Source organism: Thecamonas trahens (genome assembly GCF_000142905.1).
Source record: "Thecamonas trahens ATCC 50062 unplaced genomic scaffold supercont1.41, whole genome shotgun sequence".
Taxonomy (NCBI): Eukaryota; order Apusomonadida; family Apusomonadidae; genus Thecamonas; species Thecamonas trahens.
In genome coordinates this window covers 317,559-336,004 of record NW_013657639.1, presented here as the reverse complement: position 1 = coordinate 336,004, position 18,446 = coordinate 317,559, and the positions used below count along the sequence as shown (strand labels likewise).

The window sequence follows — 18,446 nt, the reverse complement described above, 5'->3', positions numbered from 1 at the left end:
TGCCAACCCACCGATCGATCGCCCGTTGCTTCCAACCATGACCACGCCCTTCCACGCATCCACCCCCCCACCCCACACACACACACATACACACACTTACTTTCTCCCTCTCTCTTATACATACTCATACACACACTCCACACCCCAGCCCACAACCGAACCCCAGCTATGCGAACTGTACGCTCCTTGACCTCCGCTCCCCTCACCCCCCGCTTCGCAAACCCACGCTGGTTGGTAAGGTTGGAAGCGAATCCGCTGTTGGCAACCGTGCACCACGGCAGTGATTGCACGGCCTCCCCCCCCCCCTTCCCCACCGCTGTATCCAGCCACAACAGCTACAGCAACACCCTCCCAACATCCTCCTTATCCCCTTCTCCTCACTCTTCCTCCCCCCTTCCTCCCCCCCCTCCACGCACCTCGCTCACCTGTGTCCCTTCCCTGCCCTCTCGGCGTGTGTACACACCTGTCTGCAGCTTGCACCCTCTGCAATGTTCCTTCGGGCAGTGCTTCTGTTGGCGTTGTTGGTGGCCGTTGCAGTGGCTCGACCGACCCGTTCCGGATACTGCGGTGCTGACCGCAAGTGCTTCACCTCCGCCGACTGCCATGGTACTGGTACAACTGACCCCGCAAGGAGAAGTGACGATGTCATTCCCCCGCTCTGCTGCAATGGTAAGCCCTGCTCCATCCCCCCTCCCCCCCCCCCCCCCCTCCCCTCCCCCGCTTTCCCCTCGCAGCGCAAAAAACAGTCGAGCCGCCTTCCGGCCATGACCCCCCCACCCGCGCACCCCCAGCCCCCACGCCCCTTTCCCCCCAACCCCCCCTCCACACACGCACACACACACTCCCCATATTCCCTCTTTCCCTCTCCCTCACCCCCTTCTCCCAAACCTCCCCCCTTCCCCTCCCCAACCCCCAACCCCAACCCCCTGTGTCCCTCTCGTCTCGACTGCGTTTCGCAACGCCACCGACTCACGGTTAACCCCCCCCCCCTTCCCTTTCCTGCTTCAGGCATGTGTGTGAAGAACAAGCCCAAGCGCAGCCTTGGTGAACTTTGCCATAGCCCGCCGCCTTCGTTGCCTTCCTTTGTGGCCGAGTTCCAGGATTGCTTTGGTGAGTGTGATGAGCCAGGCTTCTTTGCCTGCAAGAACGGGCTCTGCGAGCGCGAGTTTGCCACCGGCAACACCGCTGCCGGCTGCGCGTGCTCTGCCGACTCGTGGTGCCAGTCGGGCATCTGCATCGGAGCCTCTGGAAGCCTCTCCGGCACATGCCGGCCGGGCAACCTTCCTCCGGGCGCGTCGTGCACCCACGACCGCCAGTGCTCTTCGCTCGGCTCGTTTGAGGCTGCCAACCGGACGACGGCGTGCGTCAACGGCGTGTGCGCCGGCATCGAGCCGACCGCCACCTCGGGCATGCACTGCAACGCAAACAAGTACGATTGCGCGCAAGGTAACGCCTGCATTCTCGACCCGGTTGTTGGCGTGTACAACTGCTCTGCCCCGCGCGCCGCCGGCGAGGCCTGCTCCTTCCACCGCGAGTGCGCCACCGGCCTTGCCTGCAACTCGTCGGTCTGCATCACTGCCTTCTCGGCTCCGGCAGGCATGCCGTGCTCGGCCGACGTCGAGTGCGAGTCGCAGCACTGCTCGTCGCGTGGCGTCTGCTCGCTCGCGCCCAACTCGGTCCCTGACGGCCAGCCATGCCTCGACGGCGACATTGTGTGCCGCCCGGGCTCGCGCTGCGCCGGTCTCCGCAATCCAGTCTGCCAGCGCATCGCCGGCACTCCGTGCGACGTCTACGACTGGGGCGGCGCCTCGGTCTGCTCGGTCTCGGGCAAGACCGCCGTCTGCCGGTGCTCCGGCTCGTGGGGCAAGTGCGTTGCGCAGCAGCTCCAGTATGACGACCTCTGTCGCAAGGAGGCATTTGCCGTCGCCCGTCACTTTGGCCTCGCCGACGCCTCGGTCGCCCCCACCGCCGTCCTCAACACCGTCCTCGCTGCCCACGCCCACTCCTTCCCGGTCGCTGTCCAGACCGACATCGCCAAGTTTGTTTGCTGCGTCGGCTGCCTGCCCGACGATGCCAACAAGGACAAGGATTCGGGCCTCTATGGCCCCGTCCAGGCCTACCTCTCGTACCGCGTCCGCAACTGCGCGTCGGACACCCCGATCATCGAGGCCACAGACGCCACCACTACCAACCAGTGCACCGCCACAGAGATCTATCGCGAGAATGACATCGTCGGCTGCCCGGTCGTCCCGGTTGCCGGAAAGTCAACCTTTGAGAAGCACAAGGGCGCCATCATTGGCGGCAGTGTCGCCGGTGCCGTCGTTCTCGTTGCTATCGTCGCCGTCGTCGTCGCCGTTGTCCTCAAGGGCGGCGACAAGTCGTCTGCTCGCCCCAAGCCGGCCGATGACCCCGCCGTCGACATGGATGCCGTCAAGCCGGCCGACGAAATTGCTGTTGACGAGGTGTAGCCGACGCCTAACTTCAATACACACATACTTTCGCTCGCTGCTGTTATTCGCTTAGTAAGGCACAATGTGGCACCCCAGCAGCCCGCGTCCGGCCCACCGCCCGGGCACAAGCTCGAGCGCCAGCGACTTGCTCCCGCGCTCCACCACAACCGTCAGCGCCTTGCCCTCCGAGTTGGCAACGAGCGAGCCGATCGGGCCCATGGCCCCGCCCCAGTTGCGCGCGTCGATGTCGCCAATGCTCACTATCGCGTCGCCAACGCAGAGCCCAGCTGCTGCCGCCGGCGAGTTGTCGGCCACCGAGTTGACAACCGCGATCGGCGCAAGCCCAGCCGTCGCTGCCAGCGGCCCAGACTCGCGTGCATCCTCGCCGGCAACACTTGCCCTTGCCTCGGCTTCCGCCTTGCCTTTGCCATCCTCACGCCCGCCGGCGCTGCTGCTGCCTGCCGCCATCAGCGCAAATACGCCGTCCTCGATCCGCTTTGATAGCGCCCGGTGGTCGGTCTTCATCCGCGCCAACGTGTTGCGCGTCTGCCGCACCGTCACCACGTCGATGTCGTCTCGCGGAAAGCCGTTGCTGTCAACCAGGTTGCCGCTGAGCCCTGGCCCACCCTCGCCCGTCAGCGTCGACGCCAGCGCCGCCATCGACGCCTCGAGCGCGCTCCGCTCGTCGTACAGCGCCGCGAGCTCGGCGCGGCTCATCGGCACTCCTGCGCCCTGAAGACACGGCAGCGTCCACCGCTGAATCCCGTTCCGTGCCTCGCCAGACAAGTGCCCGGTGTACCCGTTGCTGTGCAACGTCCACACCCCAAGCTCCGGCGCCGGCGACGAAAAGTGCGTCACTCCGCCGAGCGGATACGGCTGCAGCGCAGAGCTACCCGGCACCCCTGCGCTGCCCTCCAAACACATAGCGAGTGCAAGGAGAACCGGCGCGTGCGACACAATGACCACGCACCTGCCCTTGCCCACCACCCCGCGCACCATCAGCGCATCGAGCACCCGCTGCGCACGCGTCACCAGCTCGCCCTCGGTCTCGGGAAACTGTGGCGCGTCGACAGACGCGTATCCGACATCAATGGTAGTGAGAGGCTCAAAGCCGTCGCTCTCGGCATCCGCTGCCTGCCACACCCCGTCGTAGTGGTCGCGCGCCGAGAACGGGCTGTACACGACCGGGACCTGCGAGCCCGGCCCGCCCACCAGCGACGGCGTCAGCCACTCGGTCAAGCCCATCTCCACGCCCATGGCAACACCGATCGTCTTGGCCACAACATGACCCGTCAGCGCAGCCCGCCTAAACGGCGAGCACAGCACCATGTCCGGCACAGGCACCACCAGCCCGCTCCCATCGCCGCCCGCTGCCAGCACTTCGCCCAGCGCCTCCGCCTGCCTCATCCCCTCTTCCGCCAACACCATGTCAAACGGCCCCACGTTCTCCACCAGCCCACATGCCCGCACTCCGTAGCGTGCTAGCACAATATGTGCCCGCTCCTCCTTCCCGTTGCTCATACGCTGCGTGAGAGGTGTGAGTGTTCGAGTCGCCCCTGCGCCGCGTCGGCGACGAGCAACAAGGCCCATGTGGTCCATCAATGAAGAGCACGTCCGATAGCGCAAGAAATGGCGGCGGCGATGGATGATGGGCAACGACTAACCATGGGCAACGACAAACCATGGGCAACGACAAACCATGGGCAACGACAAACCATGGGCATCGACTAACCATGGGCAACGACTAACCATGGGCAACGATCGTTCCATTGGTCGTCAGGTCGCCCCGCTCTCTTGCCACGGCTGCTTGACAGCCAACGCACATCAGTCCCACCAAACTCCTTTGATATCATCACGCTCATTACTCTCATCACCCTCCCAGCCCCCCCCCCTCCTCCATCCACCTTCCATCCACCCACCTCCCATCCACCCCACTCCCTCAGACACCATCCTCATCAGACCCATCTCCACACTGCCCCACCTCAATCCCCATCCCCACCCGGTACCGCGCATTCGTGACAGTCGAAAAATGCGCGCTACGAACCCCTTTTTTTGCCGCCACCCCATTCCGACCCAAGCAGTGGGCACGATGTGCCGCATTCTTGGCGGAGGGAGGATGGTATAGGGAGGAGCGAGGCCAAGGCATTTTCTCTACACATCCACCCTACCGTTGCCGGGGAGCATGCAACCGTGCAGGCGTGTACGGCGTCTCCGCCTTCTTTACCTTTACCTTTCTCTCGTTGTCCTCGCCATGACGTATGTGGTCAGCCCAGTGGCGGGCGTGGCTTGCACCAACGAGCTTCATACTTCCGCCAATGGACAAGTCTCCGGCACAGTCACCCACACCGGTGGCTACGACAACAATCAAGTCTGCACGTACACCTTTGATTATCTCCATGGTGGCGTGGAGTTGACATGGACCGCGTTTGATCTGGAGTCTGGCTTTGACTACATTCGCATCTGGGGCGGCGATACCACAGCAGACCCGGCATCGCCATCCGCTGTCCTCCTCGTTACCATGACCGATGGCGCAGAGAGCTACGTCGGTCAGACCATGTTCTTTGACTATCCTCAGCTGGTTGTCGAGTTTGACTCGGATGACGCCACAACTGGTGATGGCTTTGCCTTTACCTGGGTGAGGAGCCTCTCCACAGGCGCATCGCCCGTCACCCCGCCGCCACCGCTCGCCACCCCGCACTGTGTATACGCTCCGACTGGTACGCCCAGCTTGGAAATATCGGGCGACAAGAGCGTCGAGATGTGGGTCCACGAGCTCGATCTCTCCTACTGGTGGTCGTACTTTGACTTTCGGACGGCTACGGACCAAATCCGCGTCCGCCTTGTTCCTGACGCCGCGCCCGACGGCCAGTCGTCCGGTGCGCTCGCCGACAGGGCCCTGTCGTTCTCCACAGACATCAGTGGCCGCATCGTGTACGAGGGCGACCCTCCGGATGGAACTATCCTCACAGGTGTCGACATACACCTTGCCGGCACCTACGACGACAGCGCGGACATGTGGAAGATCTACATTGATGGTGTCCAGGTCTCCGCCTACATTGCTGAAAGCAGTCCACTCTTTGGCATCGAAGCGAGTTCGGCCGACGCACCAGCGGGCCTCCGCTTCTTTACCTCGCCCACCGGACGGACCTGGGACGTCCGCGTCTGGGACTACGAGCTCTCGGCAACCGAAATCGCCTTGCGCCGCTTCTCCACCCTCACTGGGTGTGAGTCGGGCCTTGTCGGCCTCTTCCGCCTTGACGGTGTCTCCGATCCCTCCAACCAGGCTCAGCTCGGTTGTGGCGGGAGCCCTGGTGCGGGCATCTGCAAGCAAGGCTATCGTACTCCGGCCGTCACCCACACCACGGTTGTCCACCCGGTCACTTGCGCCGACGGCTACGTCGAGGGCGCTGAGGCATGTGACGACGGCAACACTGACGCCGGCGACGGCTGCTCGCCGACTTGCACTCTCGAGCCGGGCTGGTCGTGCTCCGGCCTTGCTCCCTCGGTTTGCATTGCGCCGCCACCGCCGCCACCACCCTCCCCCCCTCCTCCTCCCTCGCCGCCGCCGCCGCCCTCGCCACCACCGCCACCCTCTCCGCCACCGCCGCCCTCTCCACCACCGCCACCCTCCCCCCCTCCTCCTCCCTCGCCGCCGCCGCCGCCCTCGCCACCACCGCCGCCCTCTCCTCCACCGCCACCCTCGCCCCCGCCGCCACCGCCCTCTCCACCACCGCCACCATTTCCACCGCCGTCTCCACCGCCCTCCTCCTGCGGTGACTCGGTCGTCACACCCGGCCACGAATCCTGTGACGATGGCAACACAGCTCCCGGTGATGGCTGCTCGTCATCATGTCAGCTCGAGCCCGGCTACGCCTGTCTCACCCCGGGTGCGCCCTGCACCACCTGCGCTCATCCCAACGGCATGGACTGCGCTGGCACCTGCGACGGCAACGCCATCCTCGACACATGCAACGTCTGTTCCGGCGGCGTCACCAGCCGCCCGCCGAATGCCGATCGTGACGATTGTGGTGTGTGCTTTGGCGAAAACGCCGCCAAGGACGACTGCGGTGTCTGCTTCGGCGCCAACGTTCACAAGGACGACTGTAGTGTCTGCTTTGGCACCAACACTACCTGCGCCGGCTGCGACGGCATTCCCAACTCGGGCCTCGTTCGCGATGTATGCGGTGTGTGCGACGGCGACGGATCAACCTGTCTCGGCTGCGACGGCATTCCGATTCCCTCGGGTGGCGCTCATTTCGACGCATGTGGCGATTGCGGCGGCAACGCCACTGTGTGCTACGTCGGTTGCGACGGCGTCTACGGCTCGGGCATCCACTACGACTGCCACGGCGTGTGCGGCGGCAACGCCACCGTCGACAATTGCGGCATGTGCGCCGGCGGCAACGTCTCAACTCCGCTCCCGTACAACTACCATCTCGACTCGTGCGGCGTGTGTTTTGGCCAGGATCTGACGTGCACAACCTGCGCGTCGGGGATTCTCGACGCTTGCGGCGTGTGCGACGGTGACAACTCGACGTGCGTCGGCTGCGATGGGATTCGAGTGTCCGACGGCGGCGCGCTATTTGATCTCTGCGGCGTCTGTGGTGGTGATGGCACGTCGTGCATCATGGGCTGCGACGGAGTCCTCGGCTCGTCTGCTATCTACGACTGCGTCGGAGTCTGCGCGGGATCCGCCGCCCTCGACGACTGCAACTCATGCACCGGAGGCACCTCGCTCATCCCCACCGCCAACTTTTCAAGGACGACTGTGGGATGTGCTTCCGCGGCAATGTCGATCGCGACTCTTGCGGCGTCTGCTTTGGCGGCGACTCCGATCGTGACACCTGTGGGGTCTGCCGCGGTGGAAACGTCGCCAAGGACGACTGCGGCGTTTGCTTTGGCTCCAACCTCGCCAAGGACGACTGCGCCGTCTGCTACGGCAACAACAGCGCATGTGTCGGATGTGATGGCATTCCCAACTCAGGCCTGGTCCTCGACCCGTGTGGCGAGTGCGTCTCGCCAGAGGCGCAGTGTCTCGGCGGGCGCGCCGCGTCGCAGGCTTCGCGACTGACCCCGACCCTCGGCATGGCCATGGGTGGCTCGTTCATGGTCCTCTGCCTAGTTCTCCTCGCTGCCCTCATCCTCACCTACCGCCGGCGGAAGCGGGCGTCGGTGATTGCCTACCAGGCGACGCTTGCCCGCAAGGCGCCGCAAGGTGCTGTCTTTATCATGTCGACCGACATTCAGGACTCAACCATGCTGTGGGAGACATGCCCTGAGGAGATGATCTACGTTCTCGACACTCACAACGCCATCATGCGCGGAGCTATCGAGAACAACGCCGGCTACGAGTTCAAGACCGAGGGCGACGCCTTTTTCGCTGCCTTTGCCACCGTCGCCGACGCTCTTCGCTGCTGCACTGCCGCCCAGGAACGCCTTTATGCCGCAACCTGGCCGGACTGGCTCCTCAACGCACTGCCGGATAGCGACGCCAAGCTGTGGAACGGGCCGCGCGTCCGCATTGGCATCCACTACGGCAACGTCTCGTCCACCTTTGACGCTCGTGCTGGACGGACGCAATACTTTGGCGGAATGGTCAACCTCGCGACGCTCGTATCAGACCTCGGCTTTGGCGGCCAGATCACCGTCTCGCGTCCGGTCATCGACGCCCTCGCCTCTGCCTGCGCCGCCGACCAAGCTACTGCGCTCGGTTCGTCACTGTCGATACAGGTCACGCCGCTTGCGCATGTCACCTTTGACGCGGTCGCCGGTACAGTCGAAGTCTGGGAGGTGCTCCCAATGGCGCTTGGCGGACGCGCCCAGGAGTTTGGCATGGAGAGGATAGAGCGAATTGCGACAACGGCGCGGCCCGTTCCACCAGAGGTGCTGGAGGGGGTGCTGCCGGCCGTCATTGAGCGCGGCCCGCTCATGACTGAGCGTGGCTCGAAGACTGACCGCGACGAGCCGAGCGGGCGTGGATTGAGTGCGTCGGCGCGCGAGTCGTCTCCAGACCTGCTCACCAAGCTCACGCTTGAGGCCGCGGCCCGGTCCGACGCCGCGCCGGTCCGGACCGGCCTCTCCACGCGAACGATGGCGCGGCGCGAGGTGACAACCGCCAGCCGGAGTAAGATCGTGCAGACTGCCGGCTCGGCGTTTGCAGACACCGTCCTCGGCACCTCATCGCGCAAGGCCCGTGTCGCCTCCCTCTCCACCCACACCACCCGCCGTCGGAATTCGATCCGCCGCATGCGCCGCTCACCGTCGTTCCGCGCTCCGAGCCTGCGCTCGCCTTCGCTCTCGCCGTCGCATTCGGTCGACATGCTTTCCAGCTCCATCGAGTCGGCCTCGCGCGCTTCTACCACCACCCGCCCACCACCGCGCGCTGGTACCCCGATGACCGCCTCGCTCTCGGCGCTCACCACCGACCTCCAGTCCGCACACTCATCGCCGCGCCGCCGCTCATGCGCAGCTGCTCCCGCCCCGCGCTCGCGCCGCAAGCTCGTCGCTCACCTCCACGCCCGCTCCCGCTCCCGCTCTGCGAAGCAGACCTTGCGCCGCAACATGACCGTGAGCGACATTGCCTCAGCTTCCCGCGCCTCACACGCCCAATCGCTACCGGTCGTGGTCGAGGAGCTATCACTTGATGACAGCGACGCCGTCTCATCCACCCTAGGCAACGGCGCCACAAGTAACCTTGAGTGCCGCTGCAGCGACAGCAGCAGCCCGTCCGACAGCAGCCCATCCACACAGAGGCCCATCGCCACCCAGTCGCTCTTTACCCTTAGCTTGAGGCCCAACTCGAACAATCGATCAAGCCATGGCTAAATCCCTAGACCCGATCGCTTCAACACACCCGTTTCTTCACCCGTTCGCCCACCACCCACCCGTTCCTTCACTCGATCGCTGCCGTTTCAACTCAAACAGATTGTGTACCGTTAACGCTTGACTCGGACTACGGTCCGAGTGACTCGGCAGCTGATACTAAGGCTCGGATTCTCAATATGAAGAGACCAAAGCAGCCGCGACGAGGAGAGCAAAGACGTGGTAGGGTGTGAGTCGGGCCATATATGGCTCGCCCCACAATATCTGCGCCGACATTACCTTCCTTATCCCCCTTCCTCCCTCCTCCCCTTCCCCTCCCGCTCCATCCCACCATCCCACCATCCCGCCTACTTTTTCCCCCCACTTTGTCTGCCTTCCCCCCCCCCCAACATACTGCATGACCCCGCCCACGGGATGATGACAAGGCTTGTCATCTTGCCTGTGAGATGCACTACTAGCGAAACCTCTTTTTACACCCGTAGCCGCCCCCATGCTCCGGCATGGCGGCCTTCAATGAACGATAACATACAAAGTCTCGACACCGATGGTCATGCACAGCGACCGAGTCCTTTTATTCTGCTTTCGACATAGTTTGACCCGCCATCAATAGCCCACAATAGTTTGCGCATTAGTTTGCGTACCCCGGCTCAAGCCATCAGTTGGCTGCTGCGGCTGCTGTCGACAGCGAGCCGACTGGTGATGGCGGCGCATGCAGCGGAGGCACAGCAGCCATGCCCGACGCCGATCGCGACGATGTCGATCGTGGACCCACGTCGGCGAGCAGGTCGAGACTCTCGCTGCTGCTGCTAGCAACGTCGTAGCGCGCTCCGGCCCGCGTCACCGACAGCAGCGGCGTTTCGCCAAAGTCGCCGCGTTCGTCGCTAGCGCCCGGCGCTGACCGCGCCCGAGCCGACGCCCAGCCAGCACCGGCACCGACTGCAGCAGCAAGGAGCGAGAACGCTATGACCATGCCGACGACCGCCGCGGCGGACCACGAGCTCCCGTCCGGCGCGACCGGCGGGCCCGGGAGCTCGGCGCAGTTGTAGAGCGCGCACACGGCGTCGCGCTTGGGATCGAGCGGGCTCGGCGGCGGCGGGCGCGGCGGCGGGGAAGGTGTCGGCACCGGCGCGTCGTGGACGCACGTGATCGACGTCACGTGCCGCTCGCACTTGTCGTCTGACCCGGGCGTGCACGCGTCAGTCACGTAGTTGCGCAGCGTGTCGGTCTGGTAGAGCGAGACCGAGCCGCCGCCGTCGAGGTTGATGGCGTTGACCACGCCCATGTCGACCAGCAGGTCGGCAAAGTCATAAAGATCAATGCCCGGCTCGGTCTCGACGTGGACAATGACCAGCGAGCCGTTGGCGTCGTGCCCGAGCGCGATGCGCGCAGCGTGGAGGCCGACAAACCCGCCGCCAGACTCTTGCGTTGCCATGTTCTCCGCCGCCTCGGAGACGCGCACGAACGACTGCCCGTCGCGGACAAGCCAGACCACCCCGGCCACCAGCGTGTGCCACTCGTAGCTCGCCGCCATCGTCTCGTTGAGGTAGCCAACCACGTACCGCCCGTCGGTGGTGATGCCAAAGTTGACGTTCTGAATCATCGGCATCTGCACCGCCTTGCCCTCCACAACCAGATTGCCCAGGCACGCGTGCGTATGCGTGTTGAAGAACCCGGCGTTGGTCGCCACCTTGCACTGCCGCGCCCGCGCGTTGGCCGACGTGCGCGACCCACCGTAGCCCTCTCGGCAGCCACCGATCGGCTCCTGGATCGTAAAGTGGTTCACCGGGTTGTCCAGCACCACACGATGTCCGCGCCAAGCCGCCCGCCACGAGTACGGCGCATGGTGAAAGGTGGCGACGTCAAACTCGGCCTCCATCTTGTCGCCGCCCTCGACCGCCGCCGCGTGCTCCACCGCAGTCGTATCAAAGCCTGCCGCCGCCAGCACCTCCACCGTGTGGTTATACGGCACTCCAGGCCCGTGTCCGCCACTTCCAGAATCGTTGTCGTCGTTGCCGCGCGTACTTCCTCCTCCTTTGCTTTGTCTATACCCCCCATCGCTGACGTCCTCGTACGGTCCAGGAAGCATGTCGCCGTAGTCGGCACGCGGCGACGACGCAGCACGCACCTCCTCCCTGCCGGCCTCCACCCTGCCTGCCACAGAGCCCCACACCACCATCCACACCATGCAACACACAAGCGCCACAGCTACCCGCATGCCAGCTTGCGTCGAGTCAAGTCGTGTCCGCCTCCGCCATAGCCCCCTTCAAAGTCCTCGGCGTCACCCGTCTCCGCCCAGTCTCAGATCGAGCGCATGACCGACTTGGTCCACACACGGCCATGCGAGGTGATGGTGCACCACCTTGATCGCCGCTGCGACACGCTTGCACCGCATGTCATCGCGGAGTCTTGATGAGCGGATACTGCCGAAACACATCCATTTCAAATGCCGCAACCATCTTCTTGAGCTGACCTCTACCACACATTAAAATGCAAGATCACATGACTGTCATCACGTTGCGTGTGACGTCTCTCATCCCCCCTCCCCCCACACGCCCCCCTCCTCCTCTCGCCCTCCATCGCCTGCACCCATCATCTCCATCATCCCCCTCTAGCCCACCCCCTGCCATCGTACCCCCCTCCACCAGCCCATCATCTCCACATTGCAAGCTCTGCCCTCCCCTGCCCTTCAACAATTTTTCCCCGCACCCCCCACCCGCAACCGCAACCGCAAACCCCCCTCCGCACTCGTACTCGCACAAGTGGCTCAAGAAAGGTCAGGCACGTGACCCCCACCGGTTCCCGTGCAACCAAGACCGCACACACATACACCTCTCCCTCTCTCTCTCTCTCGCTACGGTCGGCACCATGAGCAAGATTCCACTCAACCCTGTGCTCGACTTTGGCCCCTCGGTCTGGCCGCTTGTCAACGGACTGGTGGCGGCGACGCCCGGGACGCTCAACCTCGGGCAGGGCTCACCTGACACTGCGCCCGATTTTGTCGAGGCAGCAGCTGCCGAGGCTGTTCTTGGTGGACTCAATCAGTACACCGCCTCGCAAGGCCATCCTCGGCTTGTTGAGGCCATTGCAGCTGACTACGCGAGCTCGATGGGCCAGCCTGATCTGGGCGGAGCCAACGTGGCTGTGGCTGTGGGCGGGTGCGAGGCTCTCTGCGCCTCGTTCTTCGCCCTCATCACCCCGGGCGCTGGTGACGAGATCATCATCATGGAGCCTGCCTTTGACTGCTACGACAAGCAGGTGAAGCTTGCTGGCGGACGTCCGGTCTTTGTCCCGCTGGTCCCAGGATCCGGCGACGCCAACTCTTGGCAGCTCGACATGGCTGCCGTCGAGGCGGTCACCTCGGACGCCACCCGCGCCATCGTGGTCACCAACCCGCACAATCCGCTGGGCAAGGTCTGGTCTCGCACCGAGCTGGAAGCCATTGCGGCGTATGCGCAAGCCCACAACGTTGTCGTCATCTCGGACGAGGTCTACGATCGCCTTGCTTACGACGCTGATGCCCCCCACATCCGCATGGCCTCTCTCCCGGGCATGTTCGAGAGAACCCTCACCATCGGCTCGGCCGGCAAGACCTTTTCGGTCACCGGGTGGAAGATTGGATGGGCCGTCGGCCCGGCGCCGCTTGTCAAGCACGTCTGGCTCGCCCGCCAGTGGATGTCGTTCACCCTCGCCACGCCACTGCAGGAGGCCACCGCCGTCGCCTTTGAGCTCGCCGGTCCGGACGGCAAGCACGCTTCGTACTTTGCCGACTATGCCGCAGACATGGACGCCAAGCGCAAGGTTCTCTACGACGGCCTTCTCGCTGCCGGCCTCAACCCGATCTACCCACGCGGCTCGTACTTTGTCATGGCCAACATTGCCCATCTTGAGCCGTTCCTCCCGCCGCCGCCGGCCGACAGCCCGCCGGCCTCGCTCGACATGCGCTTCACCGAGTGGCTCATCGCCGAGCACGGTGTTGCCTGCATTCCCTGCGGCTGGGCCTTTTACTCAGCCGACCACGCCAAGCTCGGCGCCTCCTACGTCCGCTTCTCCTTTTCGCGCTCGATGGATCTTGTCGAGGCCGCCGTTGCCAAGCTGGCACCGCTGGCCGAGCTCGCCGCAACAACTTCGTCGTAGTGCATCGCATACACGGCGTTTACAAGTCGTCGGGGTCCTCGGTCGCAAGGCGCTCAAACTGGTACGCCGGCCGAGAAGCACACGGGTTAGAGCAGCCTGCGAGGAACTCGCAGTCGAGCAGTGCAGACGCCGGCTCGCCCTTAAAGTACGTCTGGTACGCAAGGAGGGAACCGACCGACGCGATGACGACAACAATGACGACAATAAAGAAGATGGCGACGCCCGACATGCCCGACGAGTCGGGCGACGGCGTCGGAGCCGGCACGGCGCACGCGCCGTTAGACGCGTGGATGATGACGTCGTACACGCAGTGCGAGGACTCTTCCTCAAACGAGGCCACAGCCTCATTCGCGCCCTCGTCGCAGAGAACGTGGATGTTGAGCTGGCGCCGGTCGCCCGAGTGGCACTCGTCACCGCCGGTGTAGGTCACCACGTAGCCGTCACCCGAGTCGTTCTCCTCCAACGTGGCAGTGGAGAGGTCACCGAGCGCATACATGTGCGCCTGGCTCGATGTTGGCGCATGGTCGTCGTCTGATGCGACCGCCTCCATCAGGATCTGGCACCCGGCCGGCGAGATCGATTTGTCCCTCCGCGCCGTGCAGTCGACCGGCGCGCAGATGTTCGACGTAAAATCGTACACATCGTCGCCAATCTGGATGCCTGCCATGTGATGCGCCGCCGTCGACCCACGCGCGAGCTTGTGGAACTCGTACACCTTGCCCGGGTGCTTGGCCGACGGCAGCGACGCCGCCGAGCACGTCACCGGCGGCGGCGGCGGTGCGTTGGGAATCGGGCACGCATCCGGGGTGTAGAGGTCAAACTCGTAGATGCAGTGCGAGGTCTCGCCGATAAACACCAGCTCTGCAGGCGGGATCGCGTCGCCGCTCACCTGGACGCAGTGCGCGTAGATGACCGTTCGGCGCTCGTCATTCGACGAGCACCCGTCGCCGCCGGTGTACGTCACCTTGAAGCCCTCACCAGGCGGCATGAGCTCCTCCACCGCCACCGATGTCGACGACCCCAGCGAGAACTGGATCTCCGGCGACACGTCCTTGTTCGTCTGGCACGCCGCGATGTGGTTGCCGCTCGCCGAGTTCGATGGGTAGCATCCGGCAACGGTACCGCACACGTTGACCTCGTACAGGTACTCAGTCCCCTCGTCGCCCATCCCCTTGGTCGTGTACGGTGACGATGCCGGCATCGCCACAGACTTTGGTGCGTAGTGGAACGCGTCGTCGGTCGCAAGAATCTCAGGGCATTCGGAGGTCGGCACAGGCGAAGGCGGGGCAACCTCCTTCGGGCACCCGTCTGCTGCGTACAGCGAGAAATCGTACTCGCAATGCGACAGCTCGCCCATGTACAACAGCCGCGGCTCAACGTCCTCGGGCGAGCAGAAGACCGTGATCCGCGACTGCCGCGGCGTCCCGTCGTGGCAGCGGTCGCCGTTGCTCACCTCGATCCGGTACCCGGCTCGTTCCGACGTCAGCGCAGAGAACGTGGTCGACGCCACCTTGCCCAGCGAGAAGTGCTTGCGCGAGCCGGTCGTCTGGCACACGGCAGGCGGGTCCGTCATGTCGGCGCCCTCGCACTCGACTGGCCCGCACACGTTGAGGTCAAACTCAAAAATTTCGTTCGTCGTGTCCATCTGCGTAGTGTACGTCTCGCCGGACGGCAGCGTCAGCTTCTTGGGCTCGTACACCACCTGCGAGCCGATCGGCGACCATGCGTCGCACCCGACCGGCGGCGGCGGGCCGCTCGCAGGCTTCGGGCACGCCTTGGTCGTCCGCAGCGTAAACTCGTACTTGCAGTGCGACGTCTCACCGTCATACATGAGCGTGTCGGCCTCGCCCTCGTCGGCGCACACCGCATTGACCGCAAACTGCCGCTGATCATGGTTCGAGCACTCCATGCCATGCGTAAACGCCATCCGCACACCGTCCTGGTCCTGGGGCACGTCGAACGAGTACATGATCGTCCCTTGCTTGCCCATCCCGTACTCGTGCCCACTGGCGGTCTTCTGGCATCCAGCATAGCCCGATTCACCTACGGTGGTGTTCAAGAGAGGTGAGTCACGATCGCTCCGCGCCCACGACCGATCACCATCGATCGCGCACTTGCTCGAGGAAGTAGGGGGGGGGGGTAAAGGGAAGAACACCAAATGCACCAAATGGAGGCGGTGTTGGAAGAAGGGTTTGGGGGGAGGGTTTGGGAGGGCGTGGGAGACAGGCGCAGGCGAGGGCGAGGGCGGGGGGAAGGGACGGGAGCTCACTTGCCCTTTGCAGCAAAAGGTCGTCAAGTCGGGTCGTTCCAAGCATTGTCTCGAGTGTGGAGATCAAGTGGAAGGGATGCAAGTGTGGGGAAAGGGGCAGAAATGTGCGGATACACCATGATATGGTGGGTGTGGATGGGAAGGCCGTGGGCGGGAAGAGGGGGAGGGTAGGGGGGGGGGGCTTCGGGGAGGGTGTGTGGTGGGCGCGGGAAGCCGAGTTCGGCGCGATGGGGAGAGGCAAGCGGCCAAACCGCACGTGACTGAAGGGAGGAGGACGTACCACCACAGGACATGGGCTCGCAGAGGGAGAGGGTGTACATGGTATTGCCATCAGAGACAGAGAAGGTGCCGGTGAGCTTGGAGAGAGAGTACACGTCGTCGTTATCGACAAGATTGTCTCGGCAGTCAATGGCCTGCCCGCTATGCGCCAGCGCAAGCAGCGCAACGCAGCAGAGCAACAGGACTCGCATGGAGAGAGAATTAGAGTCGAGTGTCTGACCATCAATCAATGCAATCATTTGATTGTTCATCCATTTCATTGATGACTCGCCGCACTCTGCACGTCACGCCCATCATGGCATTGTGGGCGTACGTAGCAGTCTCTCTTCCCGATCTGGCGGCCCTCTCTTCTGGATCGAGCACTGCCCTCCCATCATGTTGTTAGTGGCGAGAAGCAGAGGTGGTGGAACTGGCCAGGTTCGAACCTGGCCACCTGCAACTGCACGGTGTGGAGAAGAAGGGGCAATGCAGGACACACACGCCCAGGCCAGCAGCCACATACACATCACTTCAAAGGAGAAGATGCTGCGGAAAGGGATGAAGGCGACAGGATTGGTGGTGGTGGTGGTGGGTATGTGCCTCGCGGTGGCTACGGCGGCGCTGGTCTCGTCGCGGCAGTCGGTGGTAACCTCTGTGCCAGACGTCGGCTCGGACCATCCGTGCTACAATGTGGGTGGTGATCTGCCCAAGGACTACGAGCCGTCGGGACTGGTGTGGCACGCGGGGCTTGATCGGCTGTATGTGATTTCAGACGAGGGCTCGCTCGGCGCGTTTTCTCGCTCGGGCAAGCTGCTGGACTCGTGGGATCTGCCGGCGTCGGATCTGGAGGGTGTGACGGTCGACAATCCGTTCAATGGCTCGTTGCTGTTTCTGGCCCAAGAGTACCCACCGGCGCTGCTCGAGTACTCGCTGGTGGCAAACAAGCTGACCGGCCGCGTCATCAATGTCGTGGACTTTCCAGCCGATGCAAAGTCGGGCATGGAGGGCGTGACGTTCAACTTTAACACGGGCGTCCTCTACGCCGGCTCACAGTACGACGGCAACGTCTACGCGTACTCGTTCGACATTCCCGGCGGTCTACTTACTCCGCTGTTCAACATCACCACTCCGTGGGATCGCGACTGCTCCGGCCTCTCGTTCATTCACCAGCGCAACCAGATCTTTGCCGTCTCAGACTCGCACGACCAGATCCTGATCATGACGCCGGAAGGCGACATTGTGGCGTCGACGCCCGTGCCTGGTGACGGCCAAGAGGGCCTCGCCTACAGGGTCTCCAATGGCGGCACTGACGAGCTCTTTGTTGCCAACGACGACGGCAAGTCAGACTCGACCATGTGGCGCTACGACTACCCCATCGAGGCCAAGTGCTTTTAGTTCAGCTAGTCTGCTTGCCGGCTACTCCATCAAAACACACAAATACACGCGCACACGCACACACACACGCGAGCGCGCCACAGACCGGTCACCAGGTCACACGCGATCGGTGCCGCGCGCCCGTGCCGACCAGTCCGCGACCGCAGCAAAGCCCTGTGCCTCGCCGTCATAGGTGCGGTACGACAGGCCGTCGGTCTCGGCGCCGCAGGGGCAGAGCCAGAGAGCCATGCGCGAGCCAAAGAAGAACCGCAGATTGGCGGCAAGGCCGAGGTCATACGTGTGGCGGACCTTCTTGCCGCGACGGCGGGCGCGGCGGGCGGCGTCCTCAAACTCCCACGACTCGATGGTGGTCATGTTTTTGGTGGCCAGGTTGAGCTGGAAGGCAAAGAGGAAGCCGACGCCGAGCTCAACAAGAACCATGAGAAAGAGGGCGACGGCGACAATGACGGCAGCGCCCGGCGAGAGGTACTCGTCGGCGCTCTCGAGCGGGAAGAATGCCGTCAGTCGCCAGCAGGTCATGGCAAAGGCGTAGGCGATGGCGACGACGACGTAGAAGAGGAAGAGCATAAAGTTCTTGTGGTTGTTGTGCCCGACGCAGTTGTTGACCCACGGGCAGTGGTGGTCCATCTTGAGCACGCATCGGTTGCACATCGAGCAATGGTGGGTCCGAGGCGGCTTGTACGCATCGCACTTTTTGCAGTAGTGCTTCAGCTTGTTCCTCTTCATCTCCTCCTCTCCCATGCCCTCCATCGGATTCTACACGTGGCACAAAGTGAGTCGTACGCTCTCCTCCATCCGTCCAACGATAACTCGTAACGATCGCGGCTACGGAAGCCCTGTCCACCACCAACACCGACCACCAGTCACCATGACCGAAACGATGGCTTTGACCGAGCCGACAACCCATGCGGGCTGATGACGGCAACCCATGCCGACGTGGCCGAGTTGACCGAGTTGGCGGGAAGGGACAAAGGCAAGGGACAAAGGGAGGGGGAGGAAGCACAGCAGGAGGGACCAGCAAATGGAAGACGGTATATGTATGTAGAGGGTGTGGGGGAGCGGGGAGCGGGGGGGGGGAGGCGGGGGGGAGGGGGGAAGGGCGGGGGGGGGGGGGGGGT

At 63.9% G+C, this 18,446-nt stretch overlaps 8 protein-coding genes across 8 annotated transcripts in view; 4 read left to right on the top strand and 4 right to left on the bottom strand.

The window, feature by feature from the left end:
• Positions 1-87: 87 nt before the first annotated feature.
• Positions 88-2,468, top strand: AMSG_08137 (uncharacterized protein; the record flags this gene model as incomplete). The annotated part of the gene is made up of 3 exons (XM_013899906.1): positions 88-177; positions 474-669; positions 1,009-2,468. Exons 1-3 carry the CDS (start codon positions 169-171, stop codon positions 2,466-2,468), a joined length of 1,665 nt encoding a protein of 554 aa, XP_013755360.1. The 5' UTR covers positions 88-168.
• A 31-nt stretch (positions 2,469-2,499) lies between these two features.
• Positions 2,500-4,634, bottom strand: AMSG_08136 (proteasome 26S subunit; the record flags this gene model as incomplete). The annotated part of the gene is made up of 2 exons (XM_013899905.1): positions 2,500-3,820; positions 4,619-4,634. 2 exons carry the CDS (start codon positions 4,632-4,634, stop codon positions 2,520-2,522), a joined length of 1,317 nt encoding a protein of 438 aa, XP_013755359.1. The 3' UTR covers positions 2,500-2,519.
• AMSG_08135 (uncharacterized protein) lies at positions 4,604-9,314 on the top strand. Its single transcript, XM_013899904.1, has 3 exons — positions 4,604-5,955; positions 6,307-7,287; positions 7,329-9,314. Exons 1-3 carry the CDS (start codon positions 4,633-4,635, stop codon positions 9,273-9,275), a joined length of 4,251 nt encoding a protein of 1,416 aa, XP_013755358.1. The 5' UTR covers positions 4,604-4,632; the 3' UTR covers positions 9,276-9,314.
• Positions 9,315-9,827: 513 nt separating this feature from the next.
• On the bottom strand, positions 9,828-11,487 carry AMSG_08134 (N-acetylglucosamine-1-phosphodiester alpha-N-acetylglucosaminidase; the record flags this gene model as incomplete). The annotated part of the gene is made up of 2 exons (XM_013899903.1): positions 9,828-11,293; positions 11,321-11,487. The coding sequence occupies 2 exons, from the start codon at positions 11,485-11,487 to the stop codon at positions 9,928-9,930; spliced, it is 1,533 nt and encodes a 510-aa protein (XP_013755357.1). The 3' UTR covers positions 9,828-9,927.
• Positions 11,488-12,137: 650 nt separating this feature from the next.
• AMSG_08133 (cysteine conjugate beta-lyase) lies at positions 12,138-13,406 on the top strand (the record flags this gene model as incomplete). The annotated part of the gene is made up of 1 exon (XM_013899902.1): positions 12,138-13,406. The coding sequence occupies one exon, from the start codon at positions 12,138-12,140 to the stop codon at positions 13,404-13,406; it is 1,269 nt and encodes a 422-aa protein (XP_013755356.1).
• Positions 13,407-13,410: 4 nt separating this feature from the next.
• AMSG_08132 (uncharacterized protein) lies at positions 13,411-16,161 on the bottom strand. The gene is made up of 2 exons (XM_013899901.1): positions 15,956-16,161; positions 13,411-15,449 (listed from the first exon to the last, which is right to left on the bottom strand). The coding sequence occupies exons 1-2, from the start codon at positions 16,143-16,145 to the stop codon at positions 13,426-13,428; spliced, it is 2,214 nt and encodes a 737-aa protein (XP_013755355.1). The 5' UTR covers positions 16,146-16,161; the 3' UTR covers positions 13,411-13,425.
• AMSG_08131 (uncharacterized protein) lies at positions 15,851-17,446 on the top strand. Its single transcript, XM_013899900.1, has one exon. The coding sequence runs from the start codon at positions 16,330-16,332 to the stop codon at positions 17,326-17,328; it is 999 nt and encodes a 332-aa protein (XP_013755354.1). The 5' UTR covers positions 15,851-16,329; the 3' UTR covers positions 17,329-17,446.
• Positions 17,425-18,446, bottom strand: part of AMSG_08130 (palmitoyltransferase PFA4) — a gene marked incomplete at both ends in the record, with an annotated part of 1,643 nt that continues 621 nt past the window's right edge. Inside the window, one exon of the mRNA XM_013899899.1 lies at positions 17,425-18,084. Within this exon, the coding sequence (XP_013755353.1) occupies positions 17,425-18,084 (660 nt within the window). The remainder of the gene's footprint in view (positions 18,085-18,446) is intronic.